The sequence below is a fragment of the Lissotriton helveticus genome, chromosome 1_1, assembly GCF_964261635.1.
Source record: "Lissotriton helveticus chromosome 1_1, aLisHel1.1, whole genome shotgun sequence".
NCBI classification, from domain to species: Eukaryota; Metazoa; Chordata; class Amphibia; order Caudata; family Salamandridae; genus Lissotriton; species Lissotriton helveticus.
In genome coordinates, this window is record NC_136057.1 from 115,952,652 (window position 1) to 115,980,266 (window position 27,615).

At 47.3% G+C, this 27,615-nt stretch overlaps 1 protein-coding gene across 1 annotated transcript in view; it reads left to right on the forward strand.

Moving 5' to 3' along the window:
• LOC144768065 (uncharacterized) overlaps nt 1-27,615 on the forward strand; it is a 161,127-nt gene that overhangs the window by 79,461 nt on the left and 54,051 nt on the right. Inside the window, exon 2 of the mRNA XM_078651440.1 lies at nt 16,145-17,994. Within this exon, the coding sequence (XP_078507566.1) occupies nt 16,176-17,994 (1,819 nt within the window). The 5' untranslated portion in view covers nt 16,145-16,175. The remainder of the gene's footprint in view (nt 1-16,144; nt 17,995-27,615) is intronic.

Below are 27,615 nucleotides of genomic sequence, written 5' to 3' on the forward strand. Positions count from 1 at the left end.
AGTGGACTAGTGCATAATATTACAAGAAAAAGACCTATGCATATAGCACAGGAAATTGTAGCTTTAGTTGCTGAAAATTTGTTACCGTCAATATAGCCCCTTTCACCATTGGCATTCCTGCTATAGCAACGAAAAATCAAAGCACTGCTCTGAAGATTTTCACAGTCCCATCTAATAACTCCCCTTTATTTCTCTTCTCCTGCCTTGTATGTCTTCACTTCTATATATGTGCAAACCTCTCCAGCTAGGCAGTTACCTGTGACCCTGCTGAGTAAGATAATGGGACCGGCCAGGATACAGGAAATGCACTGAGACTTAAAGAGAACAGTAGAGCGAGAGACATTAAGTACAGGTGGAAGGGAGAGACCAAAATAATGTAGAAAGATATGAGAGGCGGAGAGAGGAAAAGTATATAGAAAAATGTGAGGTAGCCAGATGGAAAGATGAAGAGTCGTAGATAGAGGAAGATGTGAAAGAGAGGTAGAGAAATAGGTAGAGTTTATGGAGAAGGTAATGTAGAGAGGCAGAAGAGGACAGTTGTCCAAGGGGGAGGTGAAGAGAGAGAGGCAATGTCGATAAAAGGTGAATTAGAGGGAGGTAAAAGCAGCAAGAAGTGGACGATGCACGATAGAGAGTGCAAAATGGGAAGAGGTAGAGCACAACATTTCAGGTAACGAGAGTACAGAGAGGTGAAGTGTAGAAAGAGGAATCCGATGAAGAGCGAAACAAGGTATTTGAAAAACCTATATGAACTGGAGAAAGATTGGTGATGTTAATATGGAGATATCAAGTTGTGGGAAAATTAAAGAGGAAGAGACAGTTAGGTAGAGCAATCCGTACAGATAAAGTTTAAGAGAGATAGTTGAGATGGAGGGGGTGAGGTGAAGTGGAGGAGTTCCAGAGAATGATGTGTGTTTGAGTGAAAGAGCGAGTGAGACAGAAAGAAAGAGAGAATAGTTAATGGTTGAGGTAGAGCAATAGAGGTAGCCAGAAAGTAGTAATATATTTAGAGAGGTGAAGGAAAGAGAACAGAGGTAGAGGGTGAGAAAGAGAGGTGGAGAGATTAGGCAGTAAACTAATAATGAGTTAAATCTAAAATGTATGTAGTGAGTGAGGGGTTGGTGGGGCAGAGAGAGGTGAGGCAGAGAGAAATTAGCTAGAAAGGAGAGGAGAATGGTGAGGCACAGAAAGGGAGGAGAGAGATGGTGAGAGAGGTTAGGTAGAAGCACGTGAAGAGAGGATGGAGGTGAGGTAAAGCTAGAGATGTGTTTGTGTGAGAAGTGAAATGGAAGAAGGAGAGATACAGGGATGTAATAGAGAAACAAAATAGGTGTGGTACAGAGATAGGGATACGGTAGAGAGAGTTGAGTAAGAGAGCTGGGATTAAGAGTGATAGATAAAGGTGTAGGTACAGACACTGAAAGAGAGGCAAGGGCATGAGAGAGAGGTATAGAAAGGTGGAGCAGAGTGAGGTATATTGGATGAGAGGTGAGGTAGACAAAGTTGAAGTAAAGAGATCAGAGATAAAAGGGGGGTGGAGGTACATATAGAAGTAGTGATAGGTTAAGCGGGCTGTGAGGTGAAGTACTGAGAGAGTGATGAAACACACTAATTTCACTGTAATTGCCACCAGCTGACGGAGAATGTGAGGGTTAAGACTGGGCAGACCAAGCCTGCACAAGAGAATGTGAGGTTTAAAACTGGGCAGACCAAGCATGTACAAGAGAATGTGAGGGTTAATTCTGGGCACACCAAGCATGCACAAGAGAATGTGAGGGTTAAGTCTGGGCAGACCACGCATGCATACTACGGAGCAGATTTATTATTTTTTAGTGCAACACAGTGCACCAATTAGTTGGAGCGCGTTGATGTGCGAGGAGGAGAAAGAAGCGCTGAGCCAGATTTATGAAATCCCCAGATTACGTACAGATGGCTTGGAAAGGGGGCACATGCCTAGTTCCGAGGGCCACCAATCCGGCGACCAAAATTCCACAGCCCTTCCAAACAAGATAATTTCAGATTTGCTACTATTTAATTGTAACTTGTTTGTACTCATCCATTTGTTGATTTGGACCATACAGCTCTTAAAGCGAGCTTGGGTGCCGATGTGGTCAGAGTCACAGGTGACCAACAATTGGGTATCGTCAGCATAGGACACGGTCTGAAAGCTGTGTGCTCTGATGATTCCAGCTAAAGGAGTAAGGTAAAGGTTAAACAACATAGGACTGAGTATTGAACCCTGATGAACCCCGACAGTTACTGGGTAACTACAGGAGGTCATTGAATCGGCAACCACGATGGTAGACCTGTCGGCCAAATAGCTCTCAAACCAGGCATAGGCTTTCCTCTGATACCCACCTCTCACTGCCGATGTTTCAGAATGCTGTGAGAGATGGTACCAAAGGCGACAGACAGTTCTAAGAGAACCAGGACAGCCACTTCCTTTTTCTCCAGGGTAAGCCTTTATATTGTCAACAATCTCGACAACAGTAGTCTCCGTACTATGGGAGGCCCGAAAGCCACATTGTGAGGGGTCAAGTAGACCGTGTTTCTCCAGATGGACAGTTAGCCGTTTATTAATAAGGTGGCCTAGCACCTTCCCAAAGTAAGGCAAGAGGGAGATTGGGCGATAGTTGGCCGGAAGGTTGGGGTCTGCTGAAGGTTTCTTAAGAATGGGTTTGATATGAGCTTGTTTCTGTATCAGAGGAACCTTAGCTTGCTGTAGCGACATGTTAAAGATTTGGGTTAGATCATTGGCAGTTAGAGGCATGAGCTTTGTACAGGGTCGAGGGGGGAAAGGGTCTCCAGGGGATTTTTGTCAGGCCTTCTGATACTTCGGAAGTGGTTATGGATTCAAATTCCTTAAGCACAGGGACATTTATTGTTTCCGAAGGTATGGCTAACATGGACAAGTCGTTGACTGAATAATGAGAATCTGTATCATCAAGGCGGAAAGAAGAATAGATGGTTTTAATTTTATTATTGAAGAAAAATGAAATGGAGTCTACCCACTCTTGGGAGGGAGAGAAGGAGGACTGTTCCACAGATGGAGAGGTGAATTCTTGTAGTATTTTGTAAAGTTCCTTGCTTGAGTGAGCAGCATTATTTATTCTTTGGGTTAGGTAGGACTTTTTTGCTAATTTAATATTTTTTATGTAGTTACAGTGAAAATGCCTGTAGGTCTTCCGATTTTCCTCAGTTTTAGTTGTTCTCCACTGGCGTTCAGCTGCTCTACTTAATTGCTTGTCAATTTTCAGTGCAGCCGTGAACCAGGGAGAGGCTTTACTTTTGACTCTTACTTTAGACAGTGGGACAGCTTTATTCAAAGCAGCCACAATGGCTATTTCCAAAAGGGGGTGGTGATGGACGGAGCATCTGAACCAATCAAACACTCACACCCAGTCCACAGATCTGGGTTTAATCCATCACCGTTCTTTAGCCCACTGTGCCACCCCAGTTCAGACATGGCCATATGCAAATCAGTCTGACCCTGTGCCTCATGGGAACAGTCCAGCCCGAACTGCCAAGCCATGCCTTCCCTATGCCTGCTCGGATTTAAATGGCAGGAGGGGGAGGGGCCAATGTAGTGATACTCTCTGCCCAGACCGAGTGAAAATTCCGGTCAGATGCTGGCAGATCGCCTTAAGTCCCTCCGCTCAACCGGCACTTGCCGTGGCGGACCGGGGACCAGCTGATCAAGGAAGTGCAGATACGTGGAGCTGAATACGAAAGTTGACAAATAATGCCCAGAGTTTGAGGAAAAACACTTGGTTTAAAAAAAAAAAAAGACAGAATCACACATTCAAAATACAACACGCAAGGGTGCTAGCGCGAGCTGCAGGCAGTCACTACCATAAGTGTGAAGCGTTTCGCTGCGCGCGTCCGTGCTCGGCTCGGGTTTAAATGGCAGGAAGGGCGGGGCCAATGTGGTGATACTCTCCGCCCAGACCGAGTGAAAATTCCAGTCAGATGCTGCTGGCAGATCGCCTTAAGTCCCTCCGCTCAACCGGCACTTGCCGTGGCGGACTGGTAAACACTTAAACACTCCACAGGTTGTGTTAGTGCTGTGAAGTGCAGTGCACATGCAATGTGTGGAGTTTGAAGAAGTTACACCATTTCTCCGTGTTATCAACTACTTCAATGGCTTTTTTGACATAAAATTAACATACCCTCAGTACTCTCACAATGCGATATTGAAGCCTTGCACATTTTCCCATATTACCGCCTGTCGCTAATATATGAGGTGTCGCGTGTCCGTGGTGGTGATAGAAAGGAGGAGTTTATTTCTTACAGAATGCTCCACCCACAGATCTGCTTCCTCCTCAGATACTGACACCTTCCAACTCCCTCAACAGCATTCCACATTGGGCGTTGCCTCAGAGATTCTGGGATGTCACAGCTCTGTTGAAGAGACGGCAGGAACTTTGTGTGAAGAGTGAGCCGTGATTATTTGGGGTGTTACATGTGATTGTGCAGATCTGTGCCCGCCCTGTGTGTTGGTCTCTGGGTGTAGGGGTTGGCTGTGAATGGCTTGGACGAAGCCTAACCTTTCAATACAAAATGTATGGAAGTGATTTGTGTGTGCGAGACAGTGTGTATGTGCTAGTTTGTGATTGGGCCTCTCGGGTGGATTAAATCTATATGAGTGTGTAAGCGACTGATCCGTCTGATTACTTATTTCCAGTGTGTAGGTCTTTGTGCTTGGAGATGAATTGTGTTTCACTTGTGTGTGTGCACGGCAGAGCACAATGCCTGTGTACATGTGCAGCATTGAAGTTGTGGTTAAGATATATTTGTTACATTAATCCATTTATAAATGAGGTGTGAGGCTGTACAAGTGAGAGTTGGAGTTTGTGTCACATCTGTAAGTCTATAAGTAAATTGAGTTTTTAAAGAGCAATGTGTTTTCTGTGCGTATGTGCTGCAAACATTTTGCGTGTGTGTTGCAAGCATTTTGCCAAAGACAATATTTCTCATATTCAGCATAAGATCTATTGTCTTTCAGGTACACAGATTTCAGTATCTCCCCCATGCTTATCTCAACTTTAGAAGCAAATGGCGTGTATGCCAGCCACACATATAGAGTAATCTGGTACTCAACAGCCCTCACTTTAGACCAACAAACAATAAGACTCTTCTACATCCTTAGATTGAGCAGTCGTTAAAAGCGGCTTTACTAAACCCACCCGCCCTAGGCAAAGATAAGGTGGAAATACTCCAATGATTAGAATCTCCTAAGCCGGATATCCTGTTCTTAACTGAAACCTGGTTGTCTGAGGAATCTACTCCAGATCTCCAGAAGCCATACCCGAAGATAACCAAAAGAGAACAAGCTCAGAGAAAGGAGTGAGATAGCGGCAATTATTCACCAGTGGATTCACACATCTCTGAAACAAATTACTCAAACTGAAGGGGTAGATCGACTTCTCTTTCTCAATTGTCGAATTGATAACTTTACCTCAGACCCTAAAGATAATGAATTTGCTGAGTTAATGGTGTTGAGTTTACACCAACGCATTACATGCTCAGCTCACATAAAACAAAATCCTTCAGATCTGGTCTTGGCGTATAATTCGAATTGACCTAATATAATGATCCATCCTTGCATATGGTCCAATCATTATTTGAGCAATGTTTTTATTCCGGTAGATTTTTCTAACTTGATCCACAAGCAGGAAATTAAAACAATATGCACATAGCGACACATTAATACAGAGGCAGTGTTATCAACACTTTCAACCCCCCCTCTTCCCATCAATTGAAGACATTCTCTCAAAAGAAAAGTAATCCACTCTGTGGCTCAGACGTGCTAGTGGCCCACACCCCTCAAATCCACAGCGTGTTATAAACCGCACCAGACCAGTGCCCTGGTACAAGCCAGAGTTAAAGGAGGTGAACCCTGCATTGCGTCGACACTGGCGGGAAAGGGATGATGAAGAGAGCAAAATCACATTTAAAAGTGAGCTTGTGGAATATAAAGGCAAAACTGCACATGCAAAGCCATTTTAATAGACAAATAATAAAAATTGTTTTTTGATATCCTGAATGATTAGTCGCCCCCAGATGAAATAAAAACTTCCCTGACTCCTATCGAGACATTCTGTGACAATCTAAATACTTAACAAAAACATTCTTTAAAGATAGTATAAACAAATACAGCAGCAGTAGTTCTGAAGTCGAGTCTCCTTATCCTTGTTTGAGGAAATAAACAGGCTTCATGAATTTATGATCAAGGTCAAATCCGGGTCACCAACTGACCCTTGCCCTCCAGCAGCAATAGAATCTCTGACCTCATCAATCAATCAATCAGCATTTATAAAGTGAACCCCCAAGGATATCTGGGCGATGAGGGTGCTGCATCTCTGTCGAAAAGCCAGGTCTTGAGCAATCCCCTGCAGAGCGTTTTCATCAATTCAGCAGCTCAAGCTGTTGCTCCAAGTGCGTAAAAACCAGGGAGAAGTCCCGGATATAACCAAGAATTATAGGGCAATACCTCTGCTCCCTTAACCTGCAAAAACTATTGGTCAGAGAACTGTCTTCAAGAGCTTCCAGGCTTTATAACTATACCTACTCTCAGTTGTTGATTTGTGTGGGCAGAATGTCCGCCATACCACTCCAGTTTCAAAATATGATGCAATTTAATGATTACTTGATGAGGTTGAATCAGCTAAAACTGAATATTGACCAAACTGAGAATGTAATTTGAAAGAATAAGACCAATCTTTGGAACCAACGTTACTCTCCAACAAAAAAGAGATTGTTACCGGAGCCTAAATCCACAGCTAAAAGCCTCTGAGTGATAATCAATAGCAATCTTAGCAAGACCCAGCTGCTGGAGCAGTAGGATCTAAATACAGATTTGTGCTGAAACTGCTTGAGAAAATAACCCCCCTTCTCCCGCTTTAGACAAGAAAAGCAATAGCGGTGGCCGCAGTCCTATCTAGATCTCATCATGCCAACCGAGTATTTGTAAGAATGCCCAGTATCACCATTCATAGCCTACAAGTAATTCACAGCGACACAGATTGTTTACTACATCATCTTCAGAGGTGGGCACGCGCCACACCTATATTGAAATAACAAATCCCCTCTAAGACCCTCTGCCTCACCTCTAAAGGGTCGAGAGGTCTAGCCCCTCACTTCATTGCAAGCCAGGTGGAAATGCATAAACCCGTACAAAACCAGAGATCGCCTCACTTGAATTTACTTTCTATTCCAAAATTACAGAGGATCAGATCAGGTGTGTTGGACTTGGCCCTTAGGGCAGGTTCTCCCCTAATCTTTTTGCTTTTATTTGTGTCCCAGTGTTAGTGATTTTTGGGTCTTGGCGCACTTTTTCCCTGTGCCCCAGAGTAAAGTGCGTGCGTGTAGTATGGCTGGCCTGCCCTCCCATAGGAATGCATGGGGAATGTGTGTGTCCCTGGTAGTTCCTGATGCGTGGGGAGTGCAGGCTCGAGTTTAGTATGTATGAACTCGTGAGGGTGAATGCTGCGAGATGGTGTATGCGGCATGTGTGTGTCTAGAAGGGAAGTGCTACTTCTGGACATTGATGTATGTGTGCAGTGAGGGTGCTGGAGCGTGATTGGCTGGAGCTGGCTGGCATGCCAGGCTCCAGGAAGTCTGGATGGGTCTGCCCGGTGGTGAGTGTGAGATCAGCATGAGTGATGTGTGGGAGGAGTGCACCTGGGTCGTGGATGGGCTGGGTTTTTCCCCACACAATGCTGGCTCCGCCCCCCTGTGGTTTGTCTAACGACCCAAGCCTCCCCAGTGAATGAAAGGGGTGGTTGGGCCATCAAGAGTGCTCCCAAGCCAGCTGTAACTGGTTTTCCCCCCACCCTGCACCTTGCAACAAAGGATTTTACAGTATAAGAAGGGGCTGTGTCCCCACAGATGTTGTTCTACTTTTGGATCCTGCCAGAGGGGGCTGTTGCTGCTGCTGGGGCCAGGAGGACCGCCACTTGGACTGTCTCCCTGCCTGGAGACCCAGTGTGCTGGCTCTGGCCCTGCCTTGCCCCCCCTGCCTGCCTCCAGACCCTGCTGGAGCCTTTGCTTTTGCTCTTAGCGCTTGGGAGCGCTTTATCTTTGCTGCTAGCGCTTCGAGCGCTTTATTTAGATTTCCAGCGCTTGGGAGCGCTTTTTGTGCAGCCGGTGCGGTGCCCACCCGGCATTTGGCCGCCTGACCTGCCGATTTCTGACCGAGCGAGTGCCCACCTCGCTTTATATTCTAATTTGGAGGCCGGTGCCCACCCGGCATTGCCCTGTTTTATTTGGATATTGAAAGCCGGTGCCCACCCGGCATTGCCCGTGGAATCACCGCCGCAGCCCGGAGGAAGCAGCACCCGCCTTCAGCCCGGGCCGCGCTGGGATTGGCCCAGCCGGCCGAGCCTCCCTCCGTGTCGTCGAAGGAGCAGGAAGTAGTCTGCCGCGTCTTGCCGAGGCTTCCCCGGAGTAAGAGGAGCCCCGCCCGCAGCACCGGACATCCGCCGGAGTGCTGCAGGGAGCGAGGCTCCCATGTGAGGAGGAAGCGCCGTGGCACCCGAGAAGCGGAGAGCCGGTGAGTGGGGCAGGGAAAGCGAGTGCAGGGAGGAGGGCGTCGGGGCACATTGTCGGTGCCCGCCCCTCCCCTGCAGTACACGGGCCTGAAAGAGGCCAGTAGCGCCCGAGCCCAGAGAGGCTCGTGGGACCTTCCCTTTTGTTCTGAGTCCCCCGTGAGGGACTCCAACGTTGCGCCCAGATCCGTGCCAAGCCCCAAGAGGCTCAGGGCAAGTTGTATATTTCGAGCCCCGAGAGGCTCTTGCGGCCACAGTGAATTTACGAGCCTGCAAGGCCCGAGGGGGCATTTCTTTGTTCGTTGAGCCTGAGAGAAAGGCTCACAGCGCCCACCTTTGTTTTAGAGCCCCCGAGAGGCTCTGGGGCGCCATTCCTTGTTCTTGAGCCCACGAGGCTCCAACGGTGGCCATGAGTGATTTACAACTGTCCAGCACTTAGTGGACAGTTGCTACGTTTGAGCTTTGTGTTCTGTGCTGCCTGCGCAGCCTTCCCTGACTTTGAGACTCAGGGCATTTCAGCCCTTGCGAGGCCAGTTGGCCTGGGGGACAATTCTAGTGTTGTGCTACAAGCACCCTGCGCAATTTATGAGTTACTGCTTATGTGATTCCTGTGCAAATGTTCTACCTGCACCTCTGAATGTGTTTTAATGTTTCATGTGCAATTGTTTGTTATTACCTTTGCTAAAAGTGACCTGCTTAGGTGATTCTTTATGTTTTATTCCCCTTTGCTAAAAGTGACCTGCTTAGAGGAATGTTTGTTTACCTTTGCTAAAAGTGACCTGCTTAGGTAATTGTTTGTTTTATCCCCTTTGCTAAAAGTGACCTGCTTAGAGGATTGTTTATGTTATTACCTTTGCTAAAAGTGACCTGCTTAGGTGATTCCTTATGCTTTTATTTCCCTTTGCTAAAAGTGACCTGCTTAGAGGAATGTTGATGTTTTATTGCCTTTGCTAAATGTGACTTGCTTAGGTGATTATTTTAGGTTTCCTTCCCTTTGCTAAATGTGACTTGCTTAGGTGATAGGTTTTCCTTCCATAGGTCCTGATGATAAGGTCCTAGTTCCCTGCGTGATTTCCCTACAGTGTTTAGGGTGGCGTAGGAGGTATTTACCCTTTACCAGTAGTTACTGGTTGTATGCTACATTTACTATTTCTGTGTTACAGTCATTATATGTTTATGTGCTAAGTGTTATAACTACAAGTATTATTTCTAAAAAGTGCATACCCCTGACAGTGGTCCAGGTGGCCCTGTCCTGTACATAATCCCTTGTAAATCTTGCCCGTGCCTGTTGGCACATTGTAAAGTGTGTGTGTTATCTAATGTGTTTTTATTATTATAATACAAAGGCTATTTTTGATATAACCTTGTGTGGAGTTTCCTTTGTGGTGGGCCTAGGGTGTCGTCGCTGGGGTGCGTGCGCGAATACTTAACTCATACCGCCTCCAAGTTTAGCCTTGCTGCTCGCGCCACGTTACCTAGAGGGTGAGCAGGGGTTGCCTTGGTGTGTGACTCCCTTGCCTTGACTTGGAAGTGGTGGTCTCTGACTGACGTTGGCGCAAGCCTTGGCCAGCCAGAGATCCCGTTTCTAACATTGGCGGCAAGTGGTGGGATTAAGGATTTGTGTTTGCGCTGTACCACAGTGGCGACAGGCCACACTACAAAGCTCTACAGTTTTAGATAACCGCATTTTGGGGATTATTGTTTTTTAGGGAAGTTCAGTTTTGCTTCTCCTGAAAGGTGTCATTTTGTAATTTCTGTCCAGTACATTTGTTCCCCGCCCTGCTTCCAGAGTTTGGTACCTGTGTCACTTGTGGTCAGGTTGAGAAAATCAGGGGTGGTAGAAACTGCCTTACCGGTCCGAGGGGAGGGTGTGTGTGGATGAATGGTGTGTTACACTGGACAGAGGAGTGCAAGTTCTCTGAGATAGGAATCTTGCTGAATTGTGTTAATTGTGTACTCCTGTGTAAGCTCAGACCCCCAGGTTCTCTGTGTCAAACTCTTCTTGAGAACGTCCGCCAAAATGGAGCCTGTTTTTGATCTCTGTTGTCTTTTTAGGTACAGTAGGTCAGAGCTGGTCAGATTCTGTGAAGAGGGAGGCATGGAGGTGAGTGAGTTGGATACTCAGTCCCAGCTTAGGGACAGCCTGATCCAATGGCAAAAGGGTCAGTGGGATCTTGAGCACAGTGAGAGAGATAGGGCCCGGGCCGCACGTCATGAGGATGGTGAGTCTGTTGGGAGCCCTGAAGAATGTGAGTTGTATGATGATGACAATGGATGGATATCAGCGGATAGTGAGGACCCCATAGATAGGGAGTCCCTTGCTGGGTCCAGTGTCAGTACCAGCGCGCCATCCCTTTCCCTGTCCCCAGAGGATTGGTTAGATAGGAAGGAAGAGAGGGAGCATCAGCTAGCGATGGAACAGCTCATGTTAGAGCATGCCCAGGCTATGGCGCAGCTGGGTGTCAAGAAACAACAACTAGAGGTCGAGAGAGCCCTAGCGTGGGAAAGGATAGAGGTGGAGAGAAGGGCCATCATCCGTGAGAGCGCAGCCCTAGAAGATAGACTCTCCCCTGCCCACAGTTGTAATTGTCTGGATTCCCCAGGGAGGGTGGAGTCCAGTGGTGGCAGCTATTTAAGTGTTAGTGTAGACAGTCCCACTCCCAGTTCCCCGAGTATGGTACCTGTTTCCCAAGAGGAGGAGAACAGGTTGAAGTTTAGGAACCTTAGGAAACCACCTCACCAGGGGTGGGAGTATTTTGTGGATGACTGTTCTGATGCAATGTGGGATTGGCTGAGGGCTAACTCGGACAATGAGGTGGACGAAGTGGTGAATATGTTCCTCAAAGAGCAGTTGCTCAGTGTTGTTTGTCCAGAGTTGCGCCAGCACCTGCTGAAGTTGAAATGTTTTTGTCCTTGGGACCTTGCAAAGGAAGCAGAGCGCTGGGACAGTGCGAGAGGTTCTTTAGAGTCACTAGTGAGTGATTCCAACAATAGTGGGTCAGGTGTGCTCCAGCCCAGCGTGGTGGAGGAGGGTGAGAGTAGCCCAGCTAGGTCCCAGGTTAGTGAGGAGGGTGTAGGGGCTGACTGCCTGTCTCAGTGGAGCGGGAGTGAGTGTGTGACCGAGAGTCCCCAGATGCCCGAAGCCCTGTCACAGAGCCTGGATGGTTTCTTTAGGGAACACCAGGATGGGAACCTAGGCTTGCCTGTTAGTTCACTTGAGGGAGGTCTCCTAGTGTGTAGAGGACCTGGAGCATCTGTAAGCGGAGCTTCTATGGTTCTAGAGTCTGGCAGTACCGCTCCAGTCGGGAGGGTACAGGAGTCCAGCGAAAGGAGTGATTGGGGGATAGTATGTGAGTCCTCAGAAGTCCTGGAGTGCCAGGCATTGGTTCCACCAAAGGTTTTAGACCAGAGGTTGGAAGGCCAGGTTCAGGATCCGCCTGACCTGAAGGGTGGGACTACTGTAATCAGTGTCCTGACCAGTTCTTTTTCCAGAGGTACCACCCCGGTTGGGAGGGAGCAGGACTCTGGAAGGGGGTGCAGAGGGTGGGAGAGCCCACCTCTGACCCCGATGCAACCTGAGGGGTTAAACCCTAGGTTGGGAGAATGTTGTTTAGAGGGAACCCCTCGCAGGAGGAGGAGGAACCCTAGAAGAAGAGGTAGGGGGAGGAGAGCCTTCCCTGAGACTCCTGGTCCGCCTGAGGTTGTAGACCCTAGGTTGGAGAACCAGTGGCAGTCTAGCCCTGTCTTGCAGACAGGAAGGGTGGAGAGTGGCTATTATGTGCCAGGGGTTACTACCCCCCACTTTGTGAGTAGGCAGGATCCAGTGGTACCTGGATGGCCTAGGGGCTGGTCCTGGCCGAGGGCAGCTGGAGAGTATCAGTGGGGTACCCCAGTTAGTCCCTACAGTAGCTTTAGAAGGAACCCTAGGGGTTCACCGTGGTGTAAAACAGGAGGGTGTCCCTGCAGTTGTGGGCCCGCGTCCGTGTTTTATCGCCCCAAGCAGGGAAGTCCATCACGGTGGTGATTGGTCTGCCCTGCGTTTTGGCTGGAAGGGGGTTGTGTTGGACTTGGCCCTTAGGGCAGGTTCTCCCCTAATCTTTTTGCTTTTATTTGTGACCCAGTGTTAGTGATTTGTGGGTCTTGGCGCACTTTTTCCCTGTGCCCCAGAGTAAAGTGCGTGCGTGTAGTATGGCTGGCCTGCCCTCCCATAGGAATGCATGGGGAATGTGTGTGTCCCTGGTAGTTCCTGATGCGTGGGGAGTGCAGGCTCGAGTTTAGTATGTATGAACTCGTGAGGGTGAATGCTGCGAGATGGTGTATGCGGCATGTGTGTGTCTAGAAGGGAAGTGCTACTTCTGGACATTGATGTATGTGTGCAGTGAGGGTGCTGGAGCGTGATTGGCTGGAGCTGGCTGGCATGCCAGGCTCCAGGAAGTCTGGATGGGTCTGCCCGGTGGTGAGTGTGAGATCAGCATGAGTGATGTGTGGGAGGAGTGCACCTGGGTCCTGGATGGGCTGGGTTTTTCCCCACACAATGCTGGCTCCGCCCCCCTGTGGTTTGTCTAACGACCCAAGCCTCCCCAGTGAATGAAAGGGGTGGTTGGGCCATCAAGAGTGCTCCCAAGCTAGCTGTAACTGGTTTTCCCCCCACCCTGCACCTTAAAACAAAGGATTTTACAGTATAAGAAGGGGCTGTGTCCCCACAGATGTTGTTCTACTTTTGGATCCTGCCAGAGGGGGCTGTTGCTGCTGCTGGGGCCAGGAGGACCGCCACTTGCACTGTCTCCCTGCCTGGAGACCCAGTGTGCTGGCTCTGGCCCTGCCTTGCCCCCCCTGCCTGCCTCCAGACCCTGCTGGAGCCTTTGCTTTTGCTCTTAGCGCTTGGGAGCGCTTTATCTTTGCTGCTAGCGCTTCGAGCGCTTTATTTAGATGTCCAGCGCTTGGGAGCGCTTTTTGTGCAGCCGGTGCCCACCCGGCATTTGGCCGCCTGACCTGCCGATTTCTGACCGAGCGAGTGCCCACCTCGCTTTATATTTTAATTTGGAGGCCGGTGCCCACCCGGCATTGCCCTGTTTTATTTGGATATTGAAAGCCGGTGCCCACCCGGCATTGCCTGTGGAATCACCGCCGCAGCACGGAGGAAGCAGCACCTGCCTTCAGCCCGGGCCGTGCTGGGATTGGCCCAGCCGGCCGAGCCTCCCTCCGTGTCGTCGAAGGAGCAGGAAGTAGTCTGCCGCGTCTTGCCGAGGCTTCCCCGGAGTAAGAGGAGCCCCGCCCGCAGCACCGGACATCCGCCGGAGTGCTGCAGGGAGCGAGGCTCCCATGTGAGGAGGAAGCGCCGTGGCACCCGAGAAGCGGAGAGCCGGTGAGTGGGGCAGGGAAAGCGAGTGCAGGGAGGAGGGCGTCGGGGCACATTGTCGGTGCCCGCCCCTCCCCTGCAGTACACGGGCCTGAGAGAGGCCAGTAGCGCCCGAGCCCAGAGAGGCTCGTGGGACCTTCCCTTTTGTTCTGAGTCCCCCGTGAGGGACTCCAACGTTGCGCCCAGATCCGTGCCAAGCCCCAAGAGGCTCAGGGCAAGTTGTATATTTCGAGCCCCGAGAGGCTCTTGCGGCCACAGTGAATTTACGAGCCTGCAAGGCTCGAGGGGGCATTTCTTTGTTCGTTGAGCCTGAGAGAAAGGCTCACAGCGCCCACCTTTGTTTTAGAGCCCCCGAGAGGCTCTGGGGCGCCATTCCTTCTTCTTGAGCCCACGAGGCTCCAACGGTGTCCATGAGTGATTTACAACTGTCCAGCACTTAGTGGACAGTTGCTACGTTTAGGCTTTGTGTTCTGTGCTGCCTGCGCAGCCTTCCCTGACTTTGAGACTCAGGGCATTTCAGCCCTTGCGAGGCCAGTTGGCCTGGGGGACAATTCTAGTGTTGTGCTACAAGCACCCTGCGCAATTTATGAGTTACTGCTTATGTGATTCCTGCGCAAATGTTCTACCTGCACCTCTGAATGTGTTTTAATGTTTCATGTGCAATTGTTTGTTATTGCTAAAAGTGACCTGCTTAGGTGATTCTTTATGTTTTATTCCCCTTTGCTAAAAGTGACCTGCTTAGAGGAATGTTTGTTTACCTTTGCTAAAAGTGACCTGCTTAGGTAATTGTTTGTTTTATCCCCTTTGCTAAAAGTGACCTGCTTAGAGGATTGTTTATGTTATTACCTTTGCTAAAAGTGACCTGCTTAGGTGATTCCTTATGCTTTTATTTCCCTTTGCTAAAAGTGACCTGCTTAGAGGAATGTTGATGTTTTATTGCCTTTGCTAAATGTGACTTGCTTAGGTGATTATTTTAGGTTTCCTTCCCTTTGCTAAATGTGACTTGCTTAGGTGATAGGTTTTCCTTCCATAGGTCCTGATGATAAGGTCCTAGTTCCCTGCGTGATTTCCCTACAGTGTTTAGGGTGGCGTAGGAGGTATTTACCCTTTACCAGTAGTTACTGGTTGTATGCTACATTTACTATTTCTGTGTTACAGTCATTATATGTTTATGTGCTAAGTGTTATAACTACAAGTATTATTTCTAAAAAGTGCATACCCCTGACAGTGGTCCAGGTGGCCCTGTCCTGTACATAATCCCTTGTAAATCTTGCCCGTGCCTGTTGGCACATTGTAAAGTGTGTGTGTTATCTAATGTGTTTTTAATATTATAATACAAAGGCTATTTTTGATATAACCTTGTGTGGAGTTTCCTTTGTGGTGGGCCTAGGGTGTTGTCGCTGGGGTGCGTGCGCGAATACTTAACTCATACCGCCTCCAAGTTTAGCCTTGCTGCTCGCGCCACGTTACCTAGAGGGTGAGCAGGGGTTGCCTTGGTGTGTGACTCCCTTGCCCTGACTTGGAAGTGGTGGTCTCTGACTGACGTTGGCGCAAGCCTTGGCCAGCCAGAGATCCCGTTTCTAACAAGGTGGATGCAGCTTTGTGGTACAAGCTCCTTCCATTCGGATCTCTCTCCCAGCGAAATCCATTTTGAATCTAACTTCAAGTGTTGTCCCAGAAATCTGACAGCCCACAAGCCTATTCATCCTAGATTCTTCCCTGGCCTGATTGGTTGTCTCCTCTTTTATGTATTTCTGATTCAGTTCCAAGAAACCCCAGGTTGAACATGCTTCTATGTATGTAATGAAATTAGAAGTATTTTGTAGATCCTGTAGAGGTTTGGTATGTTGGCGCGTGCTTCAGTCACTGACCTGAATATTGCAAAAGAGAGATGTACAGTGCAAGTGAGAATGATAGTGCAGTCTTGTCTGCTAGGGTTTTATAAACCTTTCATTGCTGCAAGGCTGTTACAGTATTCAATTTTTTTCATAAAAGTGTGCAATTTGAGCAGACCAAGGAAAAGACATAGTGTTGAAAATGCATTTCAAATCAATGCCTTTCATAATATATGAACTATGGTATGCATATTGTTAAATTTTAATGATTTAATTTTTTTCTGGTTTTAGAAATTCGCAATTTCCTCTGATCGCACTGTGTTGGTGAGACGGGAAGGAGTATTTTGACCTAGTTGTCCTGTGATAACGTGTTGTCTTTTCTCTTTTCCTATCCTCTGCAGACACTTGAGACTTGAAAATCAAAATACCGGAATGGGGAGAAGACGGGCTCCAGGAAAGAAAGTGACAGCGCAGTGTTCATGTGAATCCATAAGAGCCACAGTCCCGTCTTTACCTCTCCATGACATCTCAACTTCAAGATCCCGAAATGATGCTCAAAGGGACCAGGACCTGGAACCGCTTTCGGAGAACCTGCCCCACATTATCCTTTTATCCATGCTGGAGGAGTTGGAAGCCAAACTGGAGAACCTGATGAATACTGTGAAGGACGTACCTTCTAGAGTCGCTGGGCTGATAAAGAAAATCTGGATAGAAAAGGATCAAGGTTCCCTCGATAATGCTGGAGTGACTTTGGAGGTGGTCTGTCCGGCGAGTATTAGAGATTGTGCTGTTAGCCGTTCTCCTGCGACACCTCAACTGGACAGGCCGGGGGATCCGAGCTTGTGTCTTCAGCCAGTGTTCTCTGACGGGCATGCACCAAAGCAGGACTGTACGCTCTCTTCTCCAACCTATCTTCAAGGGCGTCCAGAGGAGCCAAACCTTTATCTACAGCCAATGTTTCCATATCGATGTGACCCACAGCAGGACCAGTGCGTGCAACCTGGGTTTCCAGATGTAAACGAGTCGCAGCAGGATGAGTGCATGCAACCTGTGTTTCCAGATGTACACGAGTTCCAGCAGGACCAGTGCATGCAACCTGGGTTTCCAGATGTAAACGAGTCGCAGCAGGATGAGTGCATGCAACCTGTGTTTCCAGATGTACACGAGTCAACGCGAGAGCAGTGCCTGCAACCTGTGTTTCCAGACGTACACAAGTGGAAGCGAGACCAGTGCATGCAAACTGGGTTTCCAGATGAAAATGGAGTACAGCAGGATTGTACTTTATCCAGTTGCCCTCAGACAGATCCTCCAGGCAGATCATTGGAGGCAAAGCGGTGTCTTCACTCGGAATGTGTTGATGGGCATGCACCAGAGCAAGACCAGAGCGTACAGTCAGCGTTCCCAGAAAAGAGGGAACCAGATGGGCACCTGAAGCAAGAACCATCCCCATTGTCTGCTAATAGCTGGGACCAGCAACAGAACCTCTGCCCACACCCGCTATTTCCTGAAGGACACGAACCACAGCAAAACCACCGTATACAACCCACGCTACCAGATGGGACTGGACCTGATGATCCCTTGGAGGAAGAATTGATGTGTTTTGATTTCCAAGATCCCCAGGAGAACCGCAGCCTACAACCCCTGTCACCTGATGGGATGTCACCAGACGAACACTTAGAGTCTGTTCTGTTGTCCTTTGATGAGTTGGGGTCCCAACAAACCCAGTGCCTCCAGCAACACCTATGCTTGAAGCAGGAACTTCCTTATGCGCTGGATTCAAACGTGAACTACGAGCTAGAATCAATGCGTCCTGAAGCACAGGAATCAGATAAAAATGACAATCTAGAAACGGCCTGTACTGATGCACACGGTTCAGATCAGAAGTACAAGCTAGAACCAATGCACACTGCGGCACAGGACCGAGAGCTAGAGTCAGTGCTTCCTGAAGCACAGGAACCAGATCAGAACAGCACGGTGGAACCACTGCACCCTGAGGAGCAGGATTCAAATCGGAACTACAAGCTAGAACCAGCTTGTACTGATGCACAGGGCTCAGATCAGAACAACAAGTTACTGCACTCTGAATCACAGGATCAACATCAGAACTGCAAGCCAGAACGGCTCTGTCCAGAGGAGCGGGGTCAGTCTGTGCCTCCATCATTCCTAGAACTTGATACAAATACTGCAGATGAAGACTCATTGGAGAGAGGAAATACAAAATCACATTTATTGCCGTCCAAAGCCACCCCAGGTATGTGTTTCGCTATACATGGACACGCGGAGTGCACTAACACATGTAACCTCTTTAGAATGCATATGGGCAGATTTTAGAAAGTCTCTGAGGGGATAATTTTGGCTTGGATGGAACCCCCTGAGCGATACTGACCCCCAGAGTACGAGTACACAGGGTGCAGATGTGTCCCTGCACTCTTCTCTGGTTCCACACAGGATTACAACCTTCCTGTGCAGGAACAGGCCTGGTTTTGGGACTCTGCATGAGACAAGTAAGCCAGTAGCTCTCGTCCTTCCTTGTCCGTCCCTGTTCCAGGCTGAGGAACTGGAAATAGCGCTATTCATGGGAGGAATTACTAGCCGGAATCACACATAGTAGTCAGATGCAAGTGATGTGGTGTTCATTGAGAATAGCAGACATGCGCAGTCCAGAGAGGGAACTGTGTTTCCAGTTGCACAGTTACATTGGGTAAGATGCAGTCATCTCCAGTTCCTGATAGAAAAATCCTAGTCTGTATTCGGCCTCAACAGCAGGGCCGACCAGGGATGTTGTTGTCACTGCAGGGTTCTCCTGGAGTGCACACGGCCTCATGATAGACAGATACACAAACCAACCTCTAGCTCAGTAAAGAGAGTTAATTGTTTTATGGGCAGACAAAAGTAGCCATGATCTCCCTACAGCAGCATCCTGCCTTTAGCAAACTCACTAACTGTGTAAAATGTCATTGCATCATCACACGTAACATACTGATTTGGGGTTTGCACACCCGTAGTGTGAGTTACGGATTGTGGTTCTAACCATAACTTGCACATGTCAGGAGTTTGTTCAGCTTTAAGTCTTAACCATATATACACTTTACCCTTGTTTGTAAGTGAATTTCTGATTTTTTTAAAGACCCATTAAGGTGTTTTAACAAAGCCATCTACAACTTCACTTTAACCATATTCAGTGAAAATATATTAGGGATAAAGTACCCCCTGCCGCACCTTCTAAGATATTGCAAGTCAACAAGTTGTTCCATAACCATATAGAGGAACGAGGAAGGCAGAATTCCTTTATAAGGTTATGGAACTCGGAGGTGACTTGCAATCATCTTATAATATGCACCAGGTGATACTTTATCCTGTATAATACATGGTCACACCGTATAATACATGGTCACACCATCACCTTTCCCACAAAGCTTGGTGCGTAGCTCCTACATATGCACCAGCTAACATGTTTGCAAACATGAAGAATGAACATAAAACCTCTTGTGCAAAAGTAAACAATAAAAAACTGTTAGATATTTGTTGCAAAAAGATATTAGAAATAGTTCAATAAAAGTCCATTTAAAAAAAGCTGCAGTAGCTTGGAACGTGTAGAAACATGCAGAAAGATTCCACCCTTCCTTCATCTAAGGAAACTGATAAACATATTCCCTCTGCTTCTCATAGTAAACTAGTAACATACAGCAGAAGTAATAAAAGCAAAGTTCTGTTTGTTGCTTTAAACAACTGCTTCAATTATGCTTCGTGACTTGACCTTCTTTTCACTTCAGCTGCTGGCGCTGGCAGCAGGCATTGTGCCCTCAGAACTCGACTGTAATAACTTATAAAAGCCGAGTTCTGATGTCTCTTCTTCATAATCACTGACTTGGTGCATCACACATTTCTGATTATATAAAGAAAATAGAGACTGCCCTTTATACAGGGATTACAGGATCCTATGTAATATAATTATATATATATACACATATAATGACTGGTGGTCCTCAAATTAAGCCACTAGTCCTTTAAGATAGAGCTAACTGGACCTTTAGCCCATGAATGGTCCATGCATCTGGACTCGTGGACCCAAATGTAAAAATATATTGGATCCGATTGGTTGAGGGAGCTTTTTCGCCCATCCATTTTGGATACGTAAACCCAAAGTTAGGTCTGCAGACCTGAAGCTCACTGATTGGCTGGCTATATCTTGAACCATTACATGATGAAGAGACTTGTTCCCCGCATCCTGTAAAAATACTAAAGAAGCAATGAAGAGCTGTGGTGCCATCCTGTCTCTCCCTGGCTCAGGGGCTGCCTGATGTTAAAATGTAGAAAGAAATTTCTGATTCTGAGACAGAGGTTGGATTCCACATCATGACCCTTGAGGTCCGCAAACCTTAGGCAGGTGTCAGCGCAGGCACAGTAATTGGCCTTGTACCCTGGTGGACATTTGTGATGTTCATTTTCAAGGGTCCGAGAACCCCAGGAAAGTGTCCGGAAACCCTTAAAAATAAACACATAAGCCAGGCCCTTTAGGGAATCCCCTGCTGTGCCCAGGCACCGTTGAACACCTGTGCCTGCTTGGAGTTGGCTGAGGGAACTGTTGCGTGTGTATATGATAAAAAAAAGCCAGTGAAAATAAGCATTGTCAAAGCAAATAGGTGTCTCCTATCCGAAAGCTATTGACTTTGGCAATAAGTTTTAGCCATTATGTACACCAGTGTGACTGCTGTTCGGCATGGCAAAAAGTTAGTGGCATGGGGTCAGGTGGGGTAGATAGAAGGGGGATAGATTGGGGTAGAGTGGACTGCGGTAGATTGGAGCCAAGTGGGTTAGATTGAATTGGGATAGATTTGGGTGGAGTGGAGTAGATTGACATGGAGTAGGATGGATTGCGGTGGATTTGAGTGGGATAGATTAGGAAAGAGTGGGGTGAAATGAGGTAGATTGCAGTAGAGTGGGGAAGACTGGAGTGGAGTAGATTAGAGTGCAGAGTATTGGGGTAGTTTGGATTGCGGTACATTGGAATTGAGTAGAATGGAGTGGAGTTATATAGAGTGGTGTAGGTTAGATTTGGTTAGGGTGGGGTAGAGGGTGGTGGAATTGATTGGAGTAGATTTGAGTGGGGTAGATTGGGATACGTACGTTTCGGGTGGAGTGGGGTAGGGTAGATTGGAGTAGGGTGGAGTGGATTAGATTAGAATGGGGTAGGTTTCGGTAGAATGGGGTGCAGTGGAATTAGATAGATTGGAGTAGAGTGTTGTGGGATAGATTAGGGTGGAGTGGAATGGGGTAGATTGGGTGGATTGTAGTGGGGTGGATTGGATGGAGTGGGTTGGAATGGATGGAGTGGAGAGGGATAGATTGGGTGGAATGGGGTAGATCGGGTGGATTGGATGGAGTGTGGTAGATTCTCTCTCTTTCTCACCCTCTCTCTTTCTCACCCTCTCTCTCTCTCACTCTCTCTCTCTCCGCGCTCTTCCTTCCTTCCCTCCCACGTTGTTTGTGGTTATAAGAGTTTCTATTGAAAAGTAATTATTTCTTTGCTAATAACTTGGCATATCTGCACAAACTTTTCAAAAAGATGTTTTTTCTGGTTTCTCTTTATTATACCAAATGTGTTTATTTTTGTGTTTTTATATAGTACAATCTTGGCTGAAGGTCATTGAAGCACTTTTCTAAAGAAGACACACCAAAATGCAGATTAGATGTGCCATAAAATAACAGATAAGCAATAGACTAATCACACAGATCACATCAGGGGAGAAAGTTCAAACAGTTAATATCTGGATTCATTGGAAAAGTGGATGCAGAAAAGCGATCACAGATTTATTATTCAAAGCGTCTCTCAAATAGGAGGATTTTGAGTTCCTTTTTAATTGTGGCAAGACTTGTGGTTGTTCAAGGTGGTTGTGGGAGGGAGTTCCAGATCCTTGTAACGCTGGCAGAGAAGGCGAGCTTTATAAAGCGTTCTTGCCTGAATGTCGCTTGTTCCAGCAGGAGGACTTTACGAATTCTCGATCCTTATTCAGATCCAGGGATTTTGAGTTTTTCTACCAAGTGGGAGGGTGTGGAGTTGTGGAGGGCTTTGTGGGTGATGCATTCAGTATTACATTGGTCTGTTGCTTCAATTGGAAGCCATTGTAGGATGCGAAGTATAGAAGAAATGTGATTTAAACACTTTGTGACCTGTCACAAAGAGGATAACTGTATGAAGCATTGCTCTCAGTGATGCTAATTTTCTCGGGGAAGGCCAGACAGGAAAGAGTTTCAATAATCCAGTCTCAAAAGTACCAGCGTATGGACTTCTAAGTTCGTCAGGCACTCTTGTGCTTTGATGAGACATGCTTCTGAAGGTAAATGTGTTGTTTGATGAGGGGGGTGACTTGGCAGAGTTTGAGGGAGGTTGGCATTGGGCTTCTCGAAAAGGAGGAGTTGATGATTTTGGTCCATGCAGGCGAGATATGATGTGACTGAGATTCTTGATACGCTCAGGAGGGAGGGGATCGGAAATGTGCGATGTTGGTTTAATGCAAGCAAATAATTTGAGCACTTCTTCTTAAAGGACATCGTCGAATTCAGTCCAACTGGCATAGGGTGAGTTTGGTGAGACGACCATTAGTAGACCCTCTTTGCTAGGGGGGACATCTTTGGTGTAGGACGGAGAGATGGGTGGGTCAAGAGAGATTTCAATGTTAGATATTTTTTCAGAGAAGAATGTTGCTAACTCTTTGCAGTGCATGGTAGAGTCATTTATTGAGTGTTGAGGGAAAGAGGAGGTTTGCTGTTTGATGATATTGAAAAGGTCTTTAGGTCTGTTCCTAGAACGGTCAAGTTGTACTCAGAAGAAGGGGGATTTTTCTCTGAAGATATGTTTTTTGTATTTTATGCGTTTAGCTCCCGGTATCGCAAGATGTGTTAACAAGGGTTGTTGTCTCCAGTTTCTTTCAGCCAATCGGAGTTGTTGCCTCTTTGTTAAGGTCGTTGTTAAACCACGATCTGGAAGGAATACTTATGATTTCTTGAGTTTCAAAGGGGATTCTATGTCAAGTAGTTCTCCCATTTTTTAGGTCGAGGGATGTCTCTTCTCACTGCGAAGCAGTGAGGGGCAGAGTCCCGAAGAATTAATGTTTTGGTGTTAGGGGCTTTGAACCCGCCTTTCTCCTCCATTGGCTGGCTTCCTAAACGGAGGCCAGCCATTGGAGGAGAATGGAGTCACTCCAAGAAAGCCCCGTCTCTTTCTGATTCGGGGGCGGGTTTTTTCGTTCTTTAGCCCTATGACGTCACCCGTCACTCAGAACCCTTGCTGCTCGAGCGTTGGACATGAGGTGAACTATCCCTTGTTCTTAATTCGCGCTATATGTTCACACAAGGCCTAGTTGCCGCTCTAGGAAAATAAAAAGTGTTCTTAAGTGCGAAGTCTATTAAACACGGTTCCCACTGCATCAACAGCCTCAGCGACCATGGTCCACTCTCTGGGGTATTCGCCGCAGCCGGTCCTCGAGTGCATGCACAAAGCTGGGGCTGTGACTTCCCCGCGTTGTCTGTGCGGCTCCGCCTCTCATTCTCACCCCTCCGGCTGGCTGGTGAGTGGACCTCGGGCTTTCACCGGGATGGGGAAGGCGGACGGGCGGGCTCTCCGGAAGCCGTCTTTGCCATGGTCCACTCTCTGGGGTATTCGCCGCAGCCGGTCCTCAAGTGCATGCACAAAGCTGGGGCTGTGCCTTCCCCGCGTCGTCTGTGCGACTCCGCTTCTCATTCTCACCCCTCCGGCTGGCTGGTGAGTGGACCTCGGGCTTTCACCGGGATGGGGAAGGCGGGCGGGCTCTCCGGGTGCCGTCTTTGTTTCTGCGGTTGACGCGCCTTCCCCACCTCCATCGGAACGGGCTGAGAGAGCTTCTTCAGGGAATGGGGATTGGGGGAGGAAGGTAGTCTTCGTGTCTGATGCCTTTCGGCAGCTCCCTACATAAATACCCGCGAGCTGTGATACCAGAGATCATGCCTACCGGGATACCTATTTAGGATAGAGTTTAAGATTCGCCTTCTTAACGAACATTACAGCACAATGAAGAAAAAGTTCACTTTTCTCCAAGAACCAGCTAACTCTCCGATGACTCGTTGAACGTATTCCTGTCTTTGAACCTGTGCAGCGCTCCGCTGCCTTTTGGCTAAGTTTGCACTCAATACCATATGCCTACTGTAGTTCTGATCTGTGCCTAACTGCCCCAGCTTGTGATACTGACCGTGAGCTGCACTGATAGGATCTGTGCACCTAACGCACGTTGTCTGTTTTACTGTCACCTTTCTGGCATCAGCACTTTAGTAATTTGTGAAGATATTTCAAGGACTTTAGAAAACATTTGATTCTTGAAAGGGAGGCATTTTTAAAATGTATCTATTTACACCGGCATTGCTGCCTTGCTTTTACTCGGGATACTAAGTGTCATGCAAGCCATGCAAATGTGTCATTTGGCTCAGCCTCCGAGTACGCCTTACTTCATCCTTCGCATGCACACATCGGACTGAAACGTTTATGCTTACTCTCCGATTCCCTGAGTTTATGATTGCCTCTTGATCGCTGTACACTCGCTTCCCTCCGATTCAATTATTCCCGCGAGCGGCACGCACTGGTGTCGTCACTGCAAAAGCACCAGCCTGGCAGGGATTGGTGTCACTACAACGCATGCTTTTACATCGCATGCCTTTACAACGCGGTTTTTACATCGCATACCATTACAACGCATAATGCTTTTAGGCGCTGGATAGTGAATTATTTAATTTACTATTCCAACTCCAGTCCCCGTGGATAGCAGGGAAGGTGTTGGATAGTATATTAAATACATTCCCTATCCTAGAGCGCCCCCCAGCGCATTGCGTTGTAATGGTTTGCGTTGTAATGGTTGCGATGTAATGGTAGTGCGTTGTAAAAAATTCGTTGTAAGTGATGTTCCCCGCCTGGCAGCTATGGCGGCTTCCTTGAGTGTACTGTGCCGTGGGCTGGGGAGTGGTGGCTACAGCGGTGAGTAGTGAGATTGTATGCACAGGGATAAGGGGGTGCGTAAGTGTTGGTAGCGTACGCTGTGTGGATAATGGTCTCCTGTGATCCTTACGTGTGGGGAGGCAGTGCTGCCTGCAGAGGGCAAACAGCAGAGTGGTGAGTAGTGAGATTGTATGCACAGGGATAAGGGGGTGCGTAAGTGTTGGTAGCGTACGTTGTGTGGATAATGGTCTCCTGTGATCCTTACGTGTGGGGAGGCAGTGCTGCCTGCAGAGGGCAAACAGGAGAGTGACATTCAACTAAGAATAGGATTTTGTGACTGGGATTATGTCATAGAGGCAGCAGGATACGATGTGATTGTGAAATTTGTAGAGTATGGCATTTGTCATGTTTCCCGGTCCAGCATTCTTTTAGATGTCATCCGAAGCACAGTGGAGCATGCTTGCTCTGTAACGCCGTTGCTGCGCCTAGGTTTTGCCCATCAACTTTAGGGAAATGCTAATCTTGTCACATTCAGCAGCTGGGCCTCTGCAGTATTGCCTTCCTTCTCCTAGGGGTTAATTAGCCTTTTTTCATAGAGTGGCCTTCCAACTGCTTAATTAGGCAGAATAAAAAGGTCCTTTGTCAAACAAGCATCTGTTGCTTGTTTTTTCTTCTGCCTCGTGATTTTTAAATAGATTCGTCACCATTGTTTAGCGGAGTAAGGCCAGGATATTGTACAGGTGGCTATCCCTTGCCAGCTTTGTGAGTCGCGCACCCACTTTCCTGCAGACCAGTTCGTGGATTTTGAACACTGTGCACCATCGGAAGCGTTAGTACAAAAACTCAAGAACAAGAAATAGAAAGTACACTGATCAGTGGCATGTTGTTTAAGGGTTAGTGTTAGGGAGGGATTCACCATAGAAAAAGGCAACAAAGGGAGGACTCTCAGTGGTCCAGCCCTTAAGTGCACTGTGGGTCCAATATGGCTTCCTTATGGATTCCCAGAAGGCCTCTCCTACCTACTTTAGGGAGGAGGGGTATTTACTGTGGCACTGGGATGAATTACCAAAGTGCAGTCCTCATACTTAAGCGATAAGCTACTTATTCATCTGTACAAAACCCCAGGATTGCACTGTCTCCTATAATAATTATTGTAATATGCTCAATCTAAGAATACTGTGTATGAAATCATGTGTTCATGTGCTTCTAATCACTTTTAACACAATTACTCTGACTTTGGAAAGAAAAGCTTAACTGAGAGAGAAAAAATGTGAGAACATTGGAATTGTTGTGCCCGCATACTTCATGTTTTTTTGACTCTCAACAGATTATGGTAAGGGGTGTGCTTGCTGCATAAAAAAGCTTGGAATGAGTTTACTTCAACACAGATATCGAAATCATGGCATGTCTTGCCTATTTCTGCATACACAGGAACAATTATTTTGCAATTGCTAATGTTCTATGGTGAAAGTGCACCCATGCTGAAGAGTGGTGCAACTCCAGTGTGGTGCTGGGCATGAAAGCCACATATGGTTGAGTGTTAAATCTTGTTGATACTTGAGTGTGCACTTTACCTGTATAAAAGGCCCCCTATTAATGCTTCAGAATTAACCAATGTCATCTCTCCCCACGAACCTTCAAACTTGAGTATGCTTGAGGCGTATGATAAACTTCGAGACTATTTGATTCTGAAATCCAGTTTTACTGAGAAGAGCAATTGCCTGGAAGTTTAAGTCCCTAAGAAGGTATGGTCATTTTTGAGATCCGTATAAGGCGATGTGCTTTATCCCACAGCCCAAGAAGACATGTTTGGGATTGCGACGATCCTTATTATTGAAAAAGGGCTACTTCGAAGTTAATCACACTACCTAAAGAACTGTGACAGACAGCTAAACTGTGTTCACCCTACAGTGATTTCCAAATTGGTGGGGCATGATTCTCTCTCGTGTTATGGAACCATTCTGGTGCTTGGTGAGTGTAGAGTGCAGATTCAGAGTGTAGAGTGCAGATTCAGAGTGTAGAGTGCAGATTCAGAGTGTAGAGTGCAGATTGTGAGTGTGGAGTGCAGATTGTGAGTGCAGAGTGCAGATTGTGAGTGCAGAGTGCAGATTAAGAGTGTAGAGTGCAGAGTGCAGATTGTGAGTGCAGAGTGCAGATTGTGAGTGCAGAGTGCAGATTGGGACTGCAGAGTGAAGATTGTGAGTGCAGAGTGCAGATTGTGAGTGCAGAGTGCAGATTGTGTGGGTGGCTCTGTATGTGTGTGTGTGTGTGGCTTTGTGTGTGTGGCTCTGTGTGGGTGTAAATGCAATAGGTCATGCATTTGCAAGCGATTAAGCTATTGGCATTGTAAATGACAATGCCATTTATTTAACGATTACGCTATTGGCAATGTAAATGACAATGCCATTTATTTATGATTTTAAAAAAAACTAAAAAAAATGTAATGAGCAATGCCAATAGCTCTACCTTTAATAATGCCGAGACCACTGCATTGTAAATGCTTGTCTGTTGTAGTGGGCGGTGAGATCATCACCTTGGAATTTTGGAACTGACTAACGCTTCTAACTCTGCCTGGGAGATTCAATGTATGTTCCTCGCTCAGTGCTTGTGCCAGGTATTTTGGGGATGGGCCTTTGGTTGGATGGCATTGAGATTAAAAAGAATTAGGTGGTGGTGAGTCCAGTCAGTGGTTAGGATAGAACAGAGGGATAAGGTGTTCTGCTTAGAGATGATTGCATCAAGGGTAGAGTCCTTGGTATGAGTTTGTTGATTGCAGTGTTGGGTGAGATCGTTCGCTTCCAGGAGGGTGGATAGGGCTTGTACTGTTGGATCATCTGCATTGTTCAAGTGCAGGTTCAGGTCTCCTAATAGAATGTCTGAGTTGCCTTTAAGGCAGTTTTGCGTTAATAG